Genomic DNA, 17871 nt, shown 5'->3' with positions numbered 1-17871 from the left:
CGGGCTGCGGTAGGAAGGGCGTAGGTGCCTGCTGGCGTGTCTAGCTTGGAGGTGAGTGTGCTGCCTCAGAGAGTACAGTAAACGTGTGCTGCGGGGACTAAATGGCATGCAACATCACTGCCAGCAGGGAAGGTAAACAGATGACTGTCTAATGCCATTAAATATGTGGGTTTTGCAGAAAGATGGATCAGGTTTAGGCTGCTCTTCAAAGAAAGCCAATCTGTCCTCTAACCAGAGACAGTGGTGAGTTTTGAAGCAGCAGTCCTGAAACCATGAGTAGATTTCTAAGCCAAGAGCACTCTGTCCTCAGGAAAGGGAGGCAGTGCCTGAACTCCAGGGAACAAACAAGCAGCTCCTCTTAACGGATTTAAGCTCTCCTAACCAGATCTGTGTCCACAGAGGTGTGACTGTGTCAGGCTCTGTGTCCTACAGGTCTCAGTTCTAGGCTCTAGACAGGGTTTGGGGTCTCTGCAGAAGAAGAGTCTGGTCTCTGAGGGATTGAGAAGTCTCTGGAGGATGCTGTTGTAGAGGTGTTAACCCAAGAGTGGTGTGCAGCATGGCCACTTCACAAGGCCTGGGGGGCACCTGTGTCCCCCAACAAGAACAGCTCAAAGTTAAAGGAGCACAAAGCTGCTCAGCTTGAGACAGGTGTCTTGGGTGTATGCAGAAAGAGGACTTTGTCCCGTGGGCTCTGGCAGTGATCAATGCTAATGCTGGGCTGTTGCTAAGCTGAGACCCTGGGCACTTGGGATGTCTGGAGCAAGCATTAGACTAGCAAATGCTCTGCATGTATTGAGCCCAACTGGCTTGTCTGGGAAGGCACTGTGTGTCACCAAGGTGTGCCACCTCATCTGTGCAGAGAGGCTTTAAGGCTGGCATTCCCCTGCTTGGGTCGCTTCCCTGCGGGACTGCACGCTGTGAGCTTGCACACGTGCTGCAGCAGCTCTGATGTGTGACTTTAATTTCCCCCCACCCTGTGTCACTTGTGGGTATTTGAGAGCCCTAAGTGGGACCTTCCTGACTTCTGTACCTATAAAACATCTCCTGTAAAGCCTCCTGATGGTTAACTGCAGACCAGGCTTGCACGTGGCACTGAACAACATCTTGAAGCGTAGCTGGAGACCTCCTAATTGAGTTGCTCCTGTTCCTTCAAATGGTGAGCGTGACCAGCTGTTGTTATGTAGTCTCTCCTCCGTCCCTTCTGGGAAATCACACCATGATTATATTTCTGGCTTAAGAAATTTTTTCCCTAATCAGACTGGGCCTCACAATGAGGTTGCCACTTAGTGGTAATTACTTGCTTCAGAAGCTGAATGTCTCCTGAGGATTGCAAATAGGGGATTATCAAATTAATTAGTTAAACCAAGATGTGCTTTTGTGAAGCCAAGGCCTACTTTACTTGTGATCTGAAATAAAGGTTTAAATATTATTAAACTGCATACAACCCCCTCCTGTCTCCCTAATGGAAAGAGAATGATTTCTTTCCTGAAATGCTGTTGTTGGTACGAAGGGCTGCTTGCAGCTCTACTTGCTGCAGCAATTGTTGCTTTTATTTGATGAAACCTGTTTCAAGCAAACATTTATCACTGGTCTTAAGGCGTCCATTTGTGCTGAGTGGGGTCTAATGCTGCTTCTTGGTGGCTTCCCGTGTCCTCTACAGGCTGCTGAGTGCAAGGGGAATGGAGTTCACGGTGGGTAGGTTGGTGGAATCGTAACGTACCTTTCTTGCCCTGTTGTTTTCGGGGCACAGCTTAATCCACAGGACATCTGCGTAGCCGTGTGTGTGTGTACGTGAGAGCTGGCAGAGAGCCCTGGTCTGGTGATGAGGAGATGCCTGGAAGTAGATTCAGAAGCACCCACTGATCAGTGGGTTAGCAGGGGCTGGAAGGCCTGGGGTACTGCTCTGCCACAGCCTGCTCCCGGGCTCTCCTTTCCCTCGGAAGTCCCTGTGGACATAGGAAGTTCCCTGTGCTGTGCTGAGGACTAGAGCAGCAACCATGCTAAACCATCGTGGAGCTTGTGGGAGTGTTTTCCTAAGAGCTGTTGGCTGCTGCCGTGCATCTGTCTAGCCAGCATGCATATTGCACAACTTCCCCTAGGTCAGAAGATGTCCTTATCTGGCATCTAGAACATCTGTCTTGTGTTTCTTCCAGTGCAGCTGAGTCCTATTGGTAAAAGTATCGAGCTTTCCCTGGTTTGCACAACTAAAAATAAGAACTCTGGTAGTGGTGACTCAAAGGATGAGGTCCCTTGACTGCCTCTGCCTGCATACTTTCCCAGGGCTTTAGGTTGTGGTACTGTTTCAGCAGGCACTTGAGAAATACTGCAGCTCCAAAAACCAGATCCAACAAAGGGCAAGGGGGCAGGGGAGGAAAGAGATGTGAGTCTGAAGTTATGACCCCTGAAGCTTTAAGAACAGTTGGTGTACTGACCCCTCTCCCACTTCATCCTCTTTCAACTCTGGGGAGGCCTCACAGCTTTCAAAGTTTGGCTCCCCATCCTTCCTGATGTCAGTGTTTGCTGCCTTTTGCCATATTTCACCTCTGGGACAGGTTGTGTTTAGCAGTACTTGGCTGCCGCCACACTCGGGTACCAAAGCGGTTTCCCTCGGTAAAACTGCCTGTTGGTCCATGCAAAGGACCTGGATCTGCTGGATGGAAGCTGGAGCACCCAAATCTCTGCCAGCAGAGCTGGATGACGGCAGCCCTTTGCACTGGCTTCAGCAATTAAACCAACCCAGAGGAAAGCACGGGCTTTGCGTAAGAGTGAGGAGCTGCTCCGGCAAGGAGACAGTGTGAGACTGTGTCGGGGAACAAGCGTGGCATTGTTGTCAGCCCCAGTCAAGAGGGGCTTTTTAACACCCACTGGAGTGCTGGCTACAGCTGTCTCCCATGTGCTTCTGCGGGAAATGGAGCTACAATGCAGGAGAGGAGGGAAAGGCCACTTTGTGATTTTTAGAGGGGGGGGAAAAAAAGCTATATTAGGATCCAGCCATGAGTAAACAGCAGTGCGATGTTCCCCTTAGCACAGTGCCGCGGCACAGGAAATCACGTCACTGCCTCTGACTGGGATGGGAGTGAGCTGAGCTCAGACTCTTCAGCCTGGAAATCCTTGATATGGGGGTAGGTGCTCCTAAGCTTTGAGCACAGTGTAGAAAAGGGAGGAGGTGCAAGGTTGGGCTCTAAGCTGCTTTTGTGTCAACAGCCCATTCCTCCTCTACTTCTATAAATAAATACCTACAGCTGTTGACTTTCCTCCATTGTCCTGGGTGGTGTTGGCTTGGGAACTTGTGGAGAGCTTTCGGTTGTCATCTTCACAACCGAGCTGGCCACTTGCACTGCAAAGAGCATGTGCTAATGGTTGTATTGGTTGAGTAGGACCTGGATAGCAAATGTTAGCTGTATGGTCTGGGGAGCACCTGGCTCTGTTCCTGGTCACAAAGGTGAAAAATGGGATAGGAACCAAGATATGGGTTCTGTGCTTACATGATGCCCTGCTCACCTGTGTTTATGGGGATGCTGCAAACTCCTACACCAGCCCTTGAAAGTGCTGCTTTTCTCTTTCTGGCCCTCAAAGAGCTGGAATTAGGTGGCTTGACAGTGTCTTACCTGCTAAATCGGAGCTAAAGATGGCGGCAACTTTGTGCTCCCAGGCCTGTGCAAGCCACCTGAAGGGGTAAGGAAAGCTGAAAGCTGTTCAGTCTCACCTTGGAGCTGCTGCCAGAGGTCTGGGTGGAGGAGACCTGACCACTTTGGTAACAACATGGGAGCAGGTTCTCAGCTCCATCTCCTTCATCCTCATGGGCTCTCAGGTTGCCCCAGCCCCACCTGTGTCTGCATTGCCCTTTGTGCCTGGGGAGCACACATTTCTGTTTCAAAAAGTGAGGTAGGTCCTGGCTTGTGCAGTAGCCTTTGTGCAGGAACCTGCTTGGAGGCTTCAGATCTCTGCTCAGATGCAGACCCTGCAAACCCTGGGATAATTGCAGAGACCTGTTTGCTGGATAAAAATAGTTGTGTGCAAGGAGCTGGGTTAGTTCTCAGCTGCCGTGGCCTCCTGAAAGGAATTCTGCATGTATTGCTGCAGTTGAAGAAACAGTGAGGAGATTTCCATAAAACATCTGGGCATGAGAGGCGTGGTGGATCTCTTCCACCTCCTTTTACTCTGCGGCAGGGCCATGCCTCCAACAGAAATAGCTCAGCACCTCTGATAGCATGAGGTTTGTCACGCCCAGCTGCGTGCCATGCATGGGCGGGAGGGACGTTGCTCTCTGTGCTCCCTTCTCGGGGGGAAGCAGTCTGTAGTGAGACTCCCAGCACTCACGGGAGGTTGTTGCAAAGGTGTGGCTATGTTTGTGGGCCAAGAGATGTGTTTGGGGAATGGCTGAAGGGCAAAGCTACTCTGCAAAAGTAGCCTTGTACAGACAGTGAAATGTGTGGTCAGAGGCTCTGCTGGGAAGTATGCCAGATTCCTCATCCTCCCGGGATGAATCTGAGGGAGAAAGAAAGGCTCACTTGCACGCACAGATAAGATCACAAATTCCTTCAATTGCTGAGGACAACAACAACTAGGTAGTGCCTGTGCTGGGTTGTTAATACTCTTTGCATTGGCAGGGATGCTCTCCTTCACCCAGCTTGGGTTTGTCCACCGATCATGCCTGATGCGGGCTGGAGGTTCTCGCTGCTGTAGGGAGAAGGTGACGAGCTGTGGGGACGCCTCTGCAAGCAAGAGCTGTTTGATACAAATACTGAACAGTGAGGCAGATGCTCAGCTCTGGTCCACTGACAGTGTTGCATCCCATTTTGGGAGTGTCGGTTCCCACCCGGACTGTTGAGACCTGCTTGGGCCAAGGCTGGGGAGACAGCTCCCAGTCCCGAGCCCTCTTGCAGGCCCTGCACCTCATGTCCAGGGCTTTGTCTGTATGTCACATCCTGCTCTGCTTCCCGTTACACAAAGCCTTTGTGTGTCAGCAGATCCTGGGATGCCCTGCGGCACCTGCCTCTCCCCTCCCTCCCCGCTTCTGTGGCTCTGCCCTTTCCCGTTGTCACTTCTGTAGGCTGCTGCCTGCCTGCTCGGTGACCCTCCCCACTGCTCCCACTGCTCGGGCAGTATTTTGGCCCCTGGCCATTTTAAACAATTAAGGGGTGGGGGGGTGGAGAAACTTGCCATGTTAAATTACTTCCTCCTTTGGGAGGGGGTGAGGTCTCCACATCTCTTGCCTGACACCAATGCAGTTTGTTGCTGTTGCCTGAAGCGGCCACTGCCTCTCTGTTTTCCTTCTGGAAGTTAGAAAAACAATATTTCGGAGCACTCGTTTCGTATTACTCGGCATTTTGCTTAACCTGCAGCGCTGCCTCGGGATCTTGCAGAGCAGAGAAACTTCTCTGGACTTGGAGAAAAGCAAGCGAGGAGGCCGGGGGAGAGGATTTTGCTGGAAACCTCTTCGGGAAGCTGGAGACCTTCTCGGGACGCCTGCCGCGGGCTTGTTCTCCTCTAGCAGCTATTCACATCTTCCCGGGCGAAGGCAGCTCCCTACTACGGAGCATCTGCATTAAGCAGGTCTGTGCGGAGAGCCAGAGACGCAGATAGCAGCAATGCTGTAAGAAGCAGCCTGTGAGTGTTGCTGGCTCCACCGGCGTCCGTAAGGTCCCTGCAGGGCTGAGGAACACGGCACCCGGCGCTTGCTATGCCCCTCCGCCGTCTAGCGCTGGAGTTGGCTGTCAGAGAAACCTTCGAGGTCCCCTGCTCTGCCCCGGTAGTGTCATGAGTTAGATTAGTTGGAGCTGTGCTGGGGGCGGTGAGGGCTTGGATTACAGTCCAGAACTCAAAGTGCTTCGGTGGTTCACGTCGGAGGGGAGAGGAGACACCCCGTCGCACACATGGAGGAAAAAGAGAAAAAACGCTGCCTTTGGAATTGAGGGGGAATAAAGGAGGCCGGGAACATGGTAAGGAAATCTCTGCGAAGGGCTCTTGTCCTGGGCGCAGGCAGGGGTGTGCTGCTGTTGGGGCAGCCTGCCTGGGGCCAGCACACAGTGCTAATGCCAGGAGTGGGAAACGGCTCTTCTGGCACTTCCCGTTACTGGGATGGCACGCTGTACCCTGGGGTGCCAGCCCCAGATGGTGGCTGCAGGGACATGGGGCTCTTGTTGGCACCGGTCACCCACGGGGTGCCTATCGGGGTACAGCCCTGGAGCAAGGGGTTGGGATGGGGCAGGCCAGGCAGCACCCTGTCTTTCAGGCTGCCTGGATGCTGGGCTCTCCTCCCGCCCTCGCTCTCTGCCAGTCCTGCTCGGGGGCTGCGGGCACTGCCCCATCACAGAGCCTGGGGAAAGGGAGAGTGTCTGCTTCTTTTCTCCTGCCCAACCTGTGCAGCCAGGGACTCGGAGAAACCCCCAGAGCCAGGCAGGGATCCTTCCCTTTCAGTGTCAAGTTCTGCATGTGGGGATCCTTGTTTTGGGAGGAGAAAGACAGGCGAGCCCAGTGGGCTGCAGCGCGCTCCGTCTCCCTGGGAGTGGCTGCAGGGCAGTCCCCTGCCCAGCCAGACTGGCGCTGCCCTGCAAACAGAGGTGCCCAGCCCTGGGGCAGCAGAGGCTGGAGAGACTACTAGCCCTGTGGCAACATCCCACTAAGCACCAGTCTGGCTTCTGATGGTTTGTTCCTGGGCTCAGGCTGGGGCCTGTGGGCCCAGCAGACCTAAATCTCCTGGACGTGTCTTGCTGTGTCATGGGCTGCTCCCCCACAGCAGAGGGAACAAAGTCCGTGAGGGGGACAAGCAGCCTGCACTGCTGCTGTGCCTGGCAGTGACTTGCTTTTTCTTCAAAGTTCTGCTTCTGGGCTTGGATAAGCTTGATTTTCATTGAAGGAAGAGTTGCCCAAATTTTGGATTCTGCCACCTGAGCTAAGCACATGGACCCATGTCTCTTCCCTTTGCCACCCTCCAGCTCCTCTGCTGAGGACCCCGTGGCCCTTTGTACCTTCACGTGGCTGTGTCAGAGCTGTGGTGTGCTCTCCTCTCCCATCCTGCTGTGGAGGCCTGCAGGCATCTCACTTCTTCCACCTCCCCACCCCAGTCAAGAGAGCTCTTTCCCTCACCCTATCCCTAGTGTGTTCCTGGTGATTTCTGGTCTATGCTGGTTACTGTATGATGTTGAAATCGAAGGAGAGCACTCTCTGGGGCTGGGCGGGGTAGGTGCCACCCCGTGCAGTCCCATGGGCTACATTTTGCCATGGGAGCTGGAGCAGGGCTTGTGAAGCTCTGCTCTGGGAGGCCTGAGGCAGAGACTGGCTGCTGCTACTCTGCTCCTGCAAACTGGAGGTAACTTTCTGATTCTCAAGAGCTTCATCCCCAGTTCAGGTCCTTCATCTTCATCTAATGTGTGATACAAAAGCTGTCTGAAGGAGAGGCCTTTGTGCAGAGCGGTGCTATGGTGGGTTGTGGGTGTGCAGGGACTATGCATCACTGTGGAGGAGGGATCGTGTGCCTCTCGGGTGCTGAGTCTAAATTGGGCAGCTGCATGGAGCGGGAACCAGAGGCTAAGCTACCACAGACCCGGCCTTGGGTGCTAACTACACCGTGGTCATCTGTACTGCATGGCAGGTGTCTGTTCTCAATGCTGTGCTAGACCAGTCTGTAGCTTGGGAGGTGTGATCTGTGAGTGGCTGCGTTGTGACTGTAGCTCCAAGCTGTTCTGTTTGATTTGAGTTTTTGGTGTCCTGGTGACTCAACCAAACCCTGCAGGCAAAAGGATTGGACCTAAGTGAATGTAGGTCAGGCTGTTGGTCTGCATGAGACTTCCCTGTGGCCTCTGGCAGTCTGCAGGACTCTGAGGCTCGGTTCCTGAAGGGAGACTGGTGCGGTGCAACTGCTGGGTGCCCTCTTCTGTGTGAGACAGTGATTCCTCTTCAGGGGGTGTCTCTCATGCATGATCTGGTGTGTGTATGGATATAAAGGGTTGTGGCAGCTGGGGGGTGCCTAAAGCACCAAATGTGTAAGATAACTTAGGCCAGAGTAGCCCACTTCCACTAGAACTGCCTTTCATGTGTGAAAGCTGTGACAACCCTATGGTGCGAGCACCCACCTTCGGCTGGGTGCCCTCTACCTTGCTCGTCCCGTTGTGGCTTTCGTGGCTGGAGACCTGCCCTTCTCCTCCATATGCCTGCTGCTGGATGGGGCACAGGAGATGGTCAGGGCGTACGGCTGGACCACAGTGTGTTCCACTTAAGGAATAGTTTCCACCCAAGCAGAGGCAAAACCCTGTGGTCCTGGGTGGACTGGCTGGAGGCAAAGCGAGCAATAGCCCCACTCCACTGCACCATGTGGAGGTCTGGTTCCCAGCCTCTGCCCTAAGGTTGTGAGGGACAGCTTCCTCTCTGGGAAGTCATTCAAGTTGCAGCTGCTGGCCAGGGACCCAAGGGCTGCTTTTCCACCCTTGCTAGGGTGATTGCTGCTGCTCTTCAATGGTAGCTGGGGCACTGTGGACCCAGCACGGGAGTTCAGCGAGGCTCCCACAACTGTGTGCCTTGGTCTTGCCTGGGCTACTCCTCTCATTTGGTGGCATGCTCCAGTCATCATACAGATGTGTAGAGCAGGGCCTGTGCGTATCACAAGATGTGCAAATGCTGGTGTCTTCCTGCAGAGAAGTTCAGGTGGCACCTCTGTGCTAGCAGGAGAGAGGATGGGTTTCAGCAGAAAATATAGTCTTTTTTTTATCCTCCCGTTATGTCTTCTCCCGGGGTGGGAAGGAAATGAGTCTGGGAATCACAAAAAGCTTTAAACATTGGGGATCTTTCTTTATTTCTATGCCAAAGCAATGAGCAAGATGTTGGAACACAGACAAAGCCCCGAGCTGTAATCCTGAGCACATGGAAGTGGTTTGAGAGCATCTTCTTGGGGGTAACAAGGATGACAACTTGTGCTTAATGCCCTGTTTCTTTCCAAAAAAGCTGGGCAGGTGAACATGCTGTTCATTGTAGCAATGAAAATCATGGCTAAATGCAGGTGACACGCCAGCTGCATCCATGGGTCTCTGCCCTGCAATCCTCTAATGTGTTCTTAGTACCAAGAGGGAATGCAAGACAGCAAGTGTTTATGGTGGGATGTGGCAGATGTCCAAGGAAGAACATACACTGAGTGTGGGCACTTATTTTCTGAACTCTGGCTATGCTGCTGGCCATCTATGCATGTGTGCAGTCAGCCCTGAGGGCACACCTTGCTCAGTGCACCCTGCTCCTCGGTGGAAAGCTGGCAGAAGAAATCACAATATAAGAGCCTTGTGAGCATTTTGCTGCTGGTCGCTTCAGAAAAGATAGCCAGCCAGCATGTCTGCCTCTAAATACTAGAGTGCAGTCATGGCCTCTCAGCTCCCAGAGCCTAATTTTCTAGTTTCATCTCAAGCATAACCCTGTCTGTGACCGAGCTGTCCAAAACTGAACCATCCTACAGACTGTGGGCACAGCCTACGCCTGAGCATCGGTGCTGAGTGGGTGGCAGTCACAGACAGAGGGGCTACAGGCCCCTTTAGTGCTGAAAAATCTGTTAAAACATCAAGGTGTCTTCTGCAGAAGCTATAACCTCAGCCCACCTGTAAGTACTCAATATCAGATCACCTTTTTTTCCTTCTTCCTGGCGCTTTACCTATGTGGAATCCCCCCTGCTCCTGTTCTGCAGAGTTCAATGTAGCCAAGGTCTGAAACAGTGAGTAGCAGCACCAGGATAAGAAGTGTTGCTGACTGAAGAGCAATAAAAAACAAGGATAGCCTGCTAGCGTAGGCTGCTTGCTTCTGCTGGTGGGATGCTCTGTGCTGTGCTTTCTATGCCACTCATGATACCTGGCTTGCCACTCGGAGAAGTGAGTGGATGTGCCCTTGTTGAGTCTGAAGGTTTGACCATGCTTCCCTTTCTGCTGAGTGCCTCATCTCTGTTGGCTGGCCTAGTCTTTCATTAAAAAATGAACAAAAAAAAAAGGAGCCTTTCTTGTGATAAGTACTCTTGGCTGGTTTCATACGTATCCTTTTTTTTTTTTTTTTTTTTTTTTTTCTCCTGCATCGCTGGACACCAAGTTGAAACTTCTGAGATCAAAGCAGCACAGGATGAATCTGAAAGTCTTTCTGTCTGCTCAGATTTACCACCCTGCCATCAGTCTGGGATGCCAAGGATGAACCCTTGCTCTAGCTGGTGCAACCAGCTACTGATTTGAATGGAATCAGATGGCTCAGCTGAAGAGCAATGGGGAACAGCCACAGACTTGCATGTGTTTCTCCTGGATATCAGTGGATGTAGCAGAGGGGAGGCTTCATGTGGTCTTATGATCACCCCAAATGGGATGTTGATGCTGTGGCTGGATGGTGGTTTGCATGGTGCAGGGAAGAAAAGCTGAGGAGTTCTGGTGATCTGAGCTAGGTGTCCACCTTGAGCTTCGCAGCCTGTGTTAGGTGTGGCAGTGTTTTCAGGAGACCGAGTTGTGAGGCTTCCTGAGCAGGTTCCATCAGGAGGATACCTTCCCTGAGGCTGCCTCACAAATCTCGGTGACTCCCAACAACAAAAAACTAGTGCTGCTGAGTCTCCAGCGTGGTTAAAGGATGTAGATTATTTGCTGTCTGTTGTCATCTTTCTGAATACATTTACCTTTTGAACAAGGTCCTTCACATAAGCTCAGGAGGCTGGTATGCAGACCCGTTAATGGATCAAGGGGAAAAATGCCTGTGGATGTATTCTCCTTTGTGTTTGGGCTTATAACCACCCACATTTTGGCATACATCCCTTCTATGCACAAAGATGTCTTTTAGAAATCGCTAGTTAAATCTCCACCCTCCTTTGATATGTATGGAAATAATGGGACATATGAGACTTTTTTTTTATTCTTATTTATTTATTTATTAAAGCTATAAAGGGAGCAGCTCTAAAAGTCTGTGTTTACTCCTTTCTAGCTCAGGAGTTCAGTAAAAGCAATGCACTGAATTTATGACTGATTTACTTCACTTTCTGGGAGGCGCGCACCATATCTGAATCTAGGGGAAACGTTTTCATCCGAGTGCAAGTCCCAGGCTTGGCTGCTCAGGGGCGGGAGAGCTTGAGCATGTGTGTGTCTGTACCGCAGTGGGGTTGGAGATTCTTGGAGCAAATCTGGGTCCCTCTGACCAGGAGTACTTCACCCTGCAGTGTACAGACCAATGCTTCTTGTGGTGGCCCAGGGCTGAGCTGTCATAGCCATGGCTGCCTGCGCTGTCCTTCTGGCTGATCCTTCCTCACAGCCTCTTCCTCAGAGGCAGCATCTGGTCACTGCTGCCAGCTGCTTTCTCATCTTGAAGGTGTGCAGGGATGTGCTCCTTCAAGGAAGGGTCCTTGCACGCTTACTGATTTCTCATGCGATCAGCCAGCCCCTCCTGGAATTGGCACGCGGTTTCAGTGTGGTTTCTGTTCCCTGTTAATGCAGCAGGACTTGTATTTCATGAACATGGTAATACAGAATGTTTAAGGCCAAAAAGAACTATGGCTCATCTGTTATGGGATACTGGGACCACAGACTGTTAGCTACCCCCCACATTGAGTCTGGGAGCTCTTTTTTAACTCAAACTTGATTTTTTTTTTTTTTTTTTTTTTTCTCAGTGGTGTCCACTCTCAGTTATGGAGGTTGCAAGCGATAGCGAACCCACCAGTCCCCTCCGGAGTCTGTCCAGCAGCTCAAGCACCTTTCAGAGGAAGGGGTAGGATCTACATGTGGTCCAGCCACAGCCTCGAGCTCAGAACGTGTGCAAAGCTGGCCCATAACTAATAATCCAAATGCTGACCCTGTGAAGATCATTTCTGGCACTTGTCAGCTGTCCTGCTGAAGGATTATAATTTTCTCTGAGCACAGGAGGCTGCCCATCTGTTGTAAGATGCCCCCAGATGGATGTCTGAACACAAGGTGTTTGCTATGGCTTCATGCCTCTGACTAAAAGGTGTTAAAATGAGCTGACCTGTTTGGCTAAGGACTTACCCAGGGTATTTTGTTGCTGGCTGGTATAAACAAATCTTTTGTCTGCCTGCGGCACCCTGTTATTTGGTAGGTGATAGGCACAAATGCTATGGGGCACAAGACGCTACTGCTCAGGTTGGCTTGCCAGATGGATGCCAGTGCCTGAAGTTGAGAGCAGAGCAAATATTGTAACTAATAATAAGATGATTGAGCTCAAGCAATTCTCCTGGGTAGCAGAGAGAAAGATTTTTTTTTTTTTTTTTTTAGTGCATTTCCTAGAAGAGTGCTGTAAAGAAAGGGAGTCTGCTGTGATGTCCCACGACTTGTCTTGTGTAGAAGTGACCTGGGAAATTCTTGGCACTGTCTGTGATATCTGACAGGATTTAGCAAGCCTTGTCTGGACCTGTTGTAGGCACCTGACACTCTGAATGTGGAGATCCCTGGCTGGACCATGGCAAATGGTGCTGTGGCCAGATTGTTGGTGCACAAGCCAGGGCAGCCTGTGCAATCTGGTGGTGGGAGTGAAGAGGGGCGCAGCTCTGCCCTGGGGGGGCTCAAGGAGGTGGGGAGGCTTTTCCAGCAAACGCTGGGCGATGAAACCATAGCTGCCATGTGCTCGCGCTCTTCCAGCGCGAGTCTATTGCTGGGAAGGGTGTTTTAAAAGTGCTCAAAGTGTTGTATCACACAGAGTACAGCTTTGTTAATTGCATGGTTAGATCTATACCAATGATATTTTACACAAAAAATCTGTGCTTAGATAGTTATTTCAGATTAAGGACTTAATCCCTTGATTAAACTAAACCAAAATAAGCTGGTCTGCAGCTGTAGGATGGTGTTTTATACACAGCTCTCCTCATGCACTTGCAGGCCCTCGATTCAGCTGGAAGATGTCTGTTTAAGGACAGGGCTTTGGTCTGTTCTCTCACATGCCCTTTAAACACCTATATCATCTCCCTGATCTATTGCTAATAGAAAGCAACAGGCCTGTGGGAGCAGGGCTCATTCCTTGCTCTGGATAAGACCAACCTTCTCCTCCGTTCATTGAGAGCTCCGTTATGAGCGGCACACGTCCCGGCAAGGAAAGGCTTATCTCCATTTCCCAGTTCTGCTCCTCGCTGGCTATAAGAGGACTTTCTTGGATTGTGGGTCAGTGTTTCATCCACAGTTTGGCCTCTCTAATCTGTTCAGCAGTTGTCAGCAGCTTTCCTGATGTGTTGGGTGTTGTGTGGACAAAGGAGAAAGCCACAGGCCCTGTTCCAGAGAACCTGGAGTATGAAAACCTAAAAGAAAGGGTAGAGAGGAGTGAATATAGGGATCTGGGGGGATGAGGTGCTGGAGCCCTGCTTCTCCAGGTGCACAGGCTTTCCTCTCCGAAGGACTGTGCCAGGATGTGTCTTTGGCAAGGATGAATATTGGGGTTTGGGTATGTTAAGAGCAGGTTTGCTTTTTGTGTTGCTGTATCAGACCCACGTAAACATCCTGCTGGGCTGCAGGGCTGCAGGAGGGGAGCAAACCCTGGTCCCGGCTGTGTTGCCACGTGCTAATATCTGTGTTTGGCCTCCTAAAGTGTGGTACAGAGACAGGGACGTACCTGTACCAGGTTGCCTCAGCTCTCTGCTGTTCCCTGCCTTTTGCTCCAGCATAAGGAGGACAGCATTGGTGTGTGTGTGCATATATATATATATTATGTACTAGCTCCAAAGCCCAAGGCTCGCAGGTCACGCTTCGCTTTCAGAGCAATCTGGGATGTCTCCCTTGAGTGAAAACAAACCAGCCCTGGGCTGACAGGGTGATGGCCCAGCTTTGGGCCTGCCTTTCCCTGGCTGAGCATGCCCAGACCTCCAGCATGCGCAAAAGCAGGACCTTGGAGCCGAAAAGCAAATACATCATTTTTCCCTTTGTTTAATTAAATGAGAGATCATGAGTTAATCGCTTCCAAGCGCTTGTTTTCCTGCAGTGCCTGGAATGATAATCCTGCGTGCTGCCCAGTAGGAGCTGCTTTGGCTGCCGCAGCCGCGTCAACCCGGAGAAGGGCCAGGGGAACAGAGGGAGGCATCTGGAAATGATTCTCTCAGCTCCGGCTGTGGAGCACCACTCCCTGCAAGGCTGTAGGAGCCAGTTTATTCATAGGCTGCCCCAGCAGCAGGGGAGCCAAGCCAGGCTACAGCTGTGCCCCACACAAGGTATCCCCTGGCAGCAGGCAGAAGGCAGCTTGCTTTCGGAGGTAGAGCCCGTGACTGAAGCTGGCCTGGGTGAGATTGCAAGCGCTTTCCTCCCAAGTGGAACTGGGTACTGTGCTTTGCTCCCTGAAAAGCCTGAAACAATAGCCCAAAGAGCAGGTAGAGCCGTTCCTGGTTATCTCACAGGAAGGTGGTGTAATTACAGCAATGTGAATGCCTACCTCTATAGCCACACCACTTAATAGTACATTATTTTAAGAAAAACACCCAGAGGCAGGCAGGGTGCCGAAGGCAGGCGCCCTCCTCCCAGCCTCCCCCTGAGTCTCCAAGCGAGCAGCGGAGGGGGGAGCTGGCGCTTGCTCTGGGAAGATTTTTCTCTCTTGAACTCATTGCTGCTGTGATTAGAGCTGCTCAGGAAATGGGGCTGGGAGGGTTCTCCTCCCTGCAGAAGTGGAGTGGGAAATCTCAAATTTTGTCAGAAAAACAAGCCTTGTTTTTAGCCAAAGACCTTTTTGAACAGAGAAATGTCTCGTTTTTAAAGGCAAAGCAGCCTGGCTTTCGGCTTTGTGTCTGAAAGTGGAAAGGCTTCGTGGAAAGCCCAGAGGTCTGTTTTTACTGGAAATGAGTTTTCTCACGTCAGCCGAGAGCCAAGCAGCCCTAGCCAAGCAGCGCAGCACGGCCGCCTTTGCTGGCGGAGGGACCAGCTAACCCGGCCTCGCTGGGCGCCTGCTGCGCGCTCCTTTTCCCCCAGCCCCAAAGCTGGCTGAGAGCCACGGGCAGGCACTGCGCTGCTCGGAGCTCTGCCTCTGCCCAGTTCTGCTGTTATTTCTGCTTTCCAGTTCTGGGGTGTGGGAGGGTCGGGTCATCTCTCCTCCCCCGGCCTTTATAGAGTCTGGTCTCCCCTGTCCTGCCTTCACACTGTCCATGGGTACCTGGCCAAGCTGGGAGAAAATGGGTGCGTGCAGGACGTGGCCGGGCTCTGGGCAGCCAGCAGAAGGAGGGTGAAGTTGCGGGAGCTCCTGGTGTGGCTTCCCTGCCGAGCGGAAGCCGAGCCGCTCGGTGACTCAGAGCTGGGTGTACCACGGGCACTGCTCGCTGTGCTCGCAGCCTCCCGGGCTCTGCTCCACCGCCCAGCTATGCGCCTTGCTCTGCCAAGCCACGGCAAGAGCTGGATTTAACTGGGGCACATTGGGATATGTAGTTTCATTCTTTGGCTGCTCAGAATGGGGGTCTAGGTTTCTCGGAGCAGAGCTGCAGATCCTTTAGCTAAATTCCTGCCGCAAGGTGAATCCTCAGCGTGTTACGTGGCCCAGTCCAGCCTGCTAGAAAGGAGTGTTGTCTGCCATAAGTCATGAGTGAGTTAGTTAACCAAGCAGTTAGCCTGGTCTCACCATACTGATGGTTTTCAGGAGTCTTCAGACAGCATCTGAGCTGTTAGCAGGGAAGATCAGTGCCTTTTCATGTTCTCCTTGACCAAGACTCAATGTTTTATAGACAAAACTACTGAGCAAAACACTGATTTCTTAGCAGCTTGCTTGGGTGAGTTTTTGGGAAAATACTGTCGTGGCTTTGTGGGTCCAGCAGCGTTGCAACCCTTCCCTGCAACAACCTGTGGTGTCCTGGGCCACGTGGGTTGCTGTCCCAGGCGCTTGCGGGAAGAGCATAGGTATTCTGATGCTGCGCAAGGTGTGTAGCCCTGCAGATCTTCTCCCTGCTCCCCAAGCAGGCTGACTTCTTGTTCTCCAAACCCATCGGAGGCTCTGCAGGGTTCACCTTAATTGGTGAGTAGCAGGTCCTAAAAAGGAAGAAGTTGAGTCCTGAGTCAGAAAGAAATGTAGTGTGGCTGGAGCTGCTATGTAGCTCTCTCTGTGCCCACAAAGGTAGGCAGAAAAGTCAATCGCTGCACCTAGTAAAGCACAAGAAGTTCCTGGTTACTCCAGGTGCCTTTTGGCAGGCTCCTCTCCCATTCTGCAGCAGCTGCCTGCACCAGGAGAGGTGAATGTGTCCCCTGAGCAGGGCTGTAACTGATCCTGGGCGTCTCGTCCTGCTGCCTGCTTGTTAGTCCTGGCTTTAGGCTTTTCCGTAGGCACTTGTAACTTCATCTCTCCCTGACTCCTGGTTCATGCTGCAGTTTTCAACGGGGAGAGGGACTCTTAGGGCTGAGCAGCAGAGCTTTGCCACAGCAGTCTTTATCCCTTTATTTCACAGCATCTGTGACTCCCATTATATCGGTGGGGGGATGCACCCACTCATTTCTGCCCTTATTTAGATCCAAGCTCTCTGCCAGTTGTGAAGCCCTCCTGGGCTCTCCCTTCTCCCCAGCCCTCCTGGGTGGGACCGCGCTGGGTTTTTTCCATCACACAGCTCTGCCCGTGGAGCCCATCCCGTCCTCACGTGCTGCTTTCCTCTTCCCTCGCTGTGCTCCAGCCCCTGCACTGGCAGCCAGCTTCCAGCTGAGGAGCAGCGAAAGCCGGTATGGCCGGACGTGACCTTAACCTGGGCTTTATTTAGCGCCTTGATTTATAGAGGAGTTATTTTAAAAGCATGTTTCTCTTTTGGGAGGTGTGGTGAGCGTATGGTGGAGTGGTGGCAGTGAGCTGGAGTTCATGGGTCCTCCTGTGCTATTGACAAAGAAGCATTTGAGTCCCAAGACACATTTTGCTTGGGGAGATGCTCTCTGGCTTGGTTGGAAAGCGCTCTTGTTTGCCTTTGTGCGGGGTGGCTGAAAAGGAGCAAGTGCCCAGGACCTTTCCCGTGAGGGGGATGTGGCAATACTGTTGGAAGCAGGGAAGCCCAAGACCTGCATTCCCTGGAGGGGGCTGCTTTCTCCAGGAAATTTCTGTTCTAGGCTCTGCCAACTCTTGGGGGCTGCTGTGGGCTGGCTGCACAGGCAGGCATGGGCTGAAGTGGAAGTGTGCTGGGGCAGGAGTGCCCTCTCCTTGGGTTCGTGCTGGGTTTAGCTTGTTCTCCTCCTCTTTGGGCACTGTCCCCTCATCTTGCGTCACAGAGGCTTCTCCTCATGCCTGCTGGGAGCTGCATCGCCTGCTTGAGATAAGTGATGTGCTTTGTAGGTAGGATGGGCTCTAGACCAGGTTTATCACCCTCTGGAGTGCAGGATGCTATCACCTTGGTCTCTTGAGCTGGTTTGTATGAGTTCCCTGTGCTCCTCCACACGTGTGGCAGCAGGCAGTGCCCGCAGGCTGGATGTGTGAGGCTGGCCATCTGTGCTCTGGCATTAAACAGCAGCCCTTGCTGAGACCCTTTCCTCGGGCCCCTCTGCAATCTGAGAAGTTAATTAGTACAAATAAGTAGCAGCATCCATGGGACCGTGAGTTGGTTTAATGAGTTCATGAGCAGCAAATCTGCTGCTGTCGCAGGCACCAAGCTCTGCCATGTTTCATCCTCTGTGTTTCAAGGTGGCTGCTGAGCCTCTGAGGCTCTGCCATCCTTCACCCTCCACCCAGGCAGGTCCTACGCCTGGGACACCCGTGAGTGGGAGCGTGAAAAGCCGTGGAGCCTCCATGTTAATCTGTGGAGGGTTAGGAAGGCTGTGTCCATCCTTGTTCTGTAGCTGCCCAAGGATGCTGGTGCTACAATCATGTGCAGCACAATGGGATGTGGGAATTTGCTCCCATCTTGGGGGCTTTTCATATGGAATTAGCAGAGAAATTAGTGAAAACATCTCATCCTACCAAATGGTAGGGGTTGAAAGCTTTTCTCTGTCCCTTCCAAGCCTG

General features: G+C 52.2%; 1 protein-coding gene across 4 annotated transcripts in view; it reads left to right on the top strand.

Moving 5' to 3' along the window:
• The first annotated feature begins 5375 nt into the window (after positions 1 to 5375).
• PLEKHG4 (pleckstrin homology and RhoGEF domain containing G4) overlaps positions 5376 to 17871 on the top strand; it is an 87770-nt gene continuing 75274 nt past the window's right edge. For 2 of the 4 annotated variants that reach the window (XM_086758190.1, XM_086758187.1), the window contains exon 1: positions 5376 to 5942. In XM_086758190.1, the coding sequence (XP_086614316.1) occupies positions 5940 to 5942 (3 nt within the window). In that variant the 5' untranslated portion in view covers positions 5376 to 5939. The remainder of the gene's footprint in view (positions 5943 to 17871) is intronic. The other 2 variants (XM_086758191.1, XM_086758189.1) reach the window with 2 other exon arrangements.

Source organism: Chlamydotis macqueenii, chromosome 13, assembly GCF_036417535.1.
Source record: "Chlamydotis macqueenii isolate bChlMac1 chromosome 13, bChlMac1.mat, whole genome shotgun sequence".
In the NCBI taxonomy this organism is placed as follows: domain Eukaryota; kingdom Metazoa; phylum Chordata; class Aves; order Otidiformes; family Otididae; genus Chlamydotis; species Chlamydotis macqueenii.
Note: the sequence above shows the minus strand (reverse complement) of the source record. Positions and strands in the feature narration are given on the sequence as shown.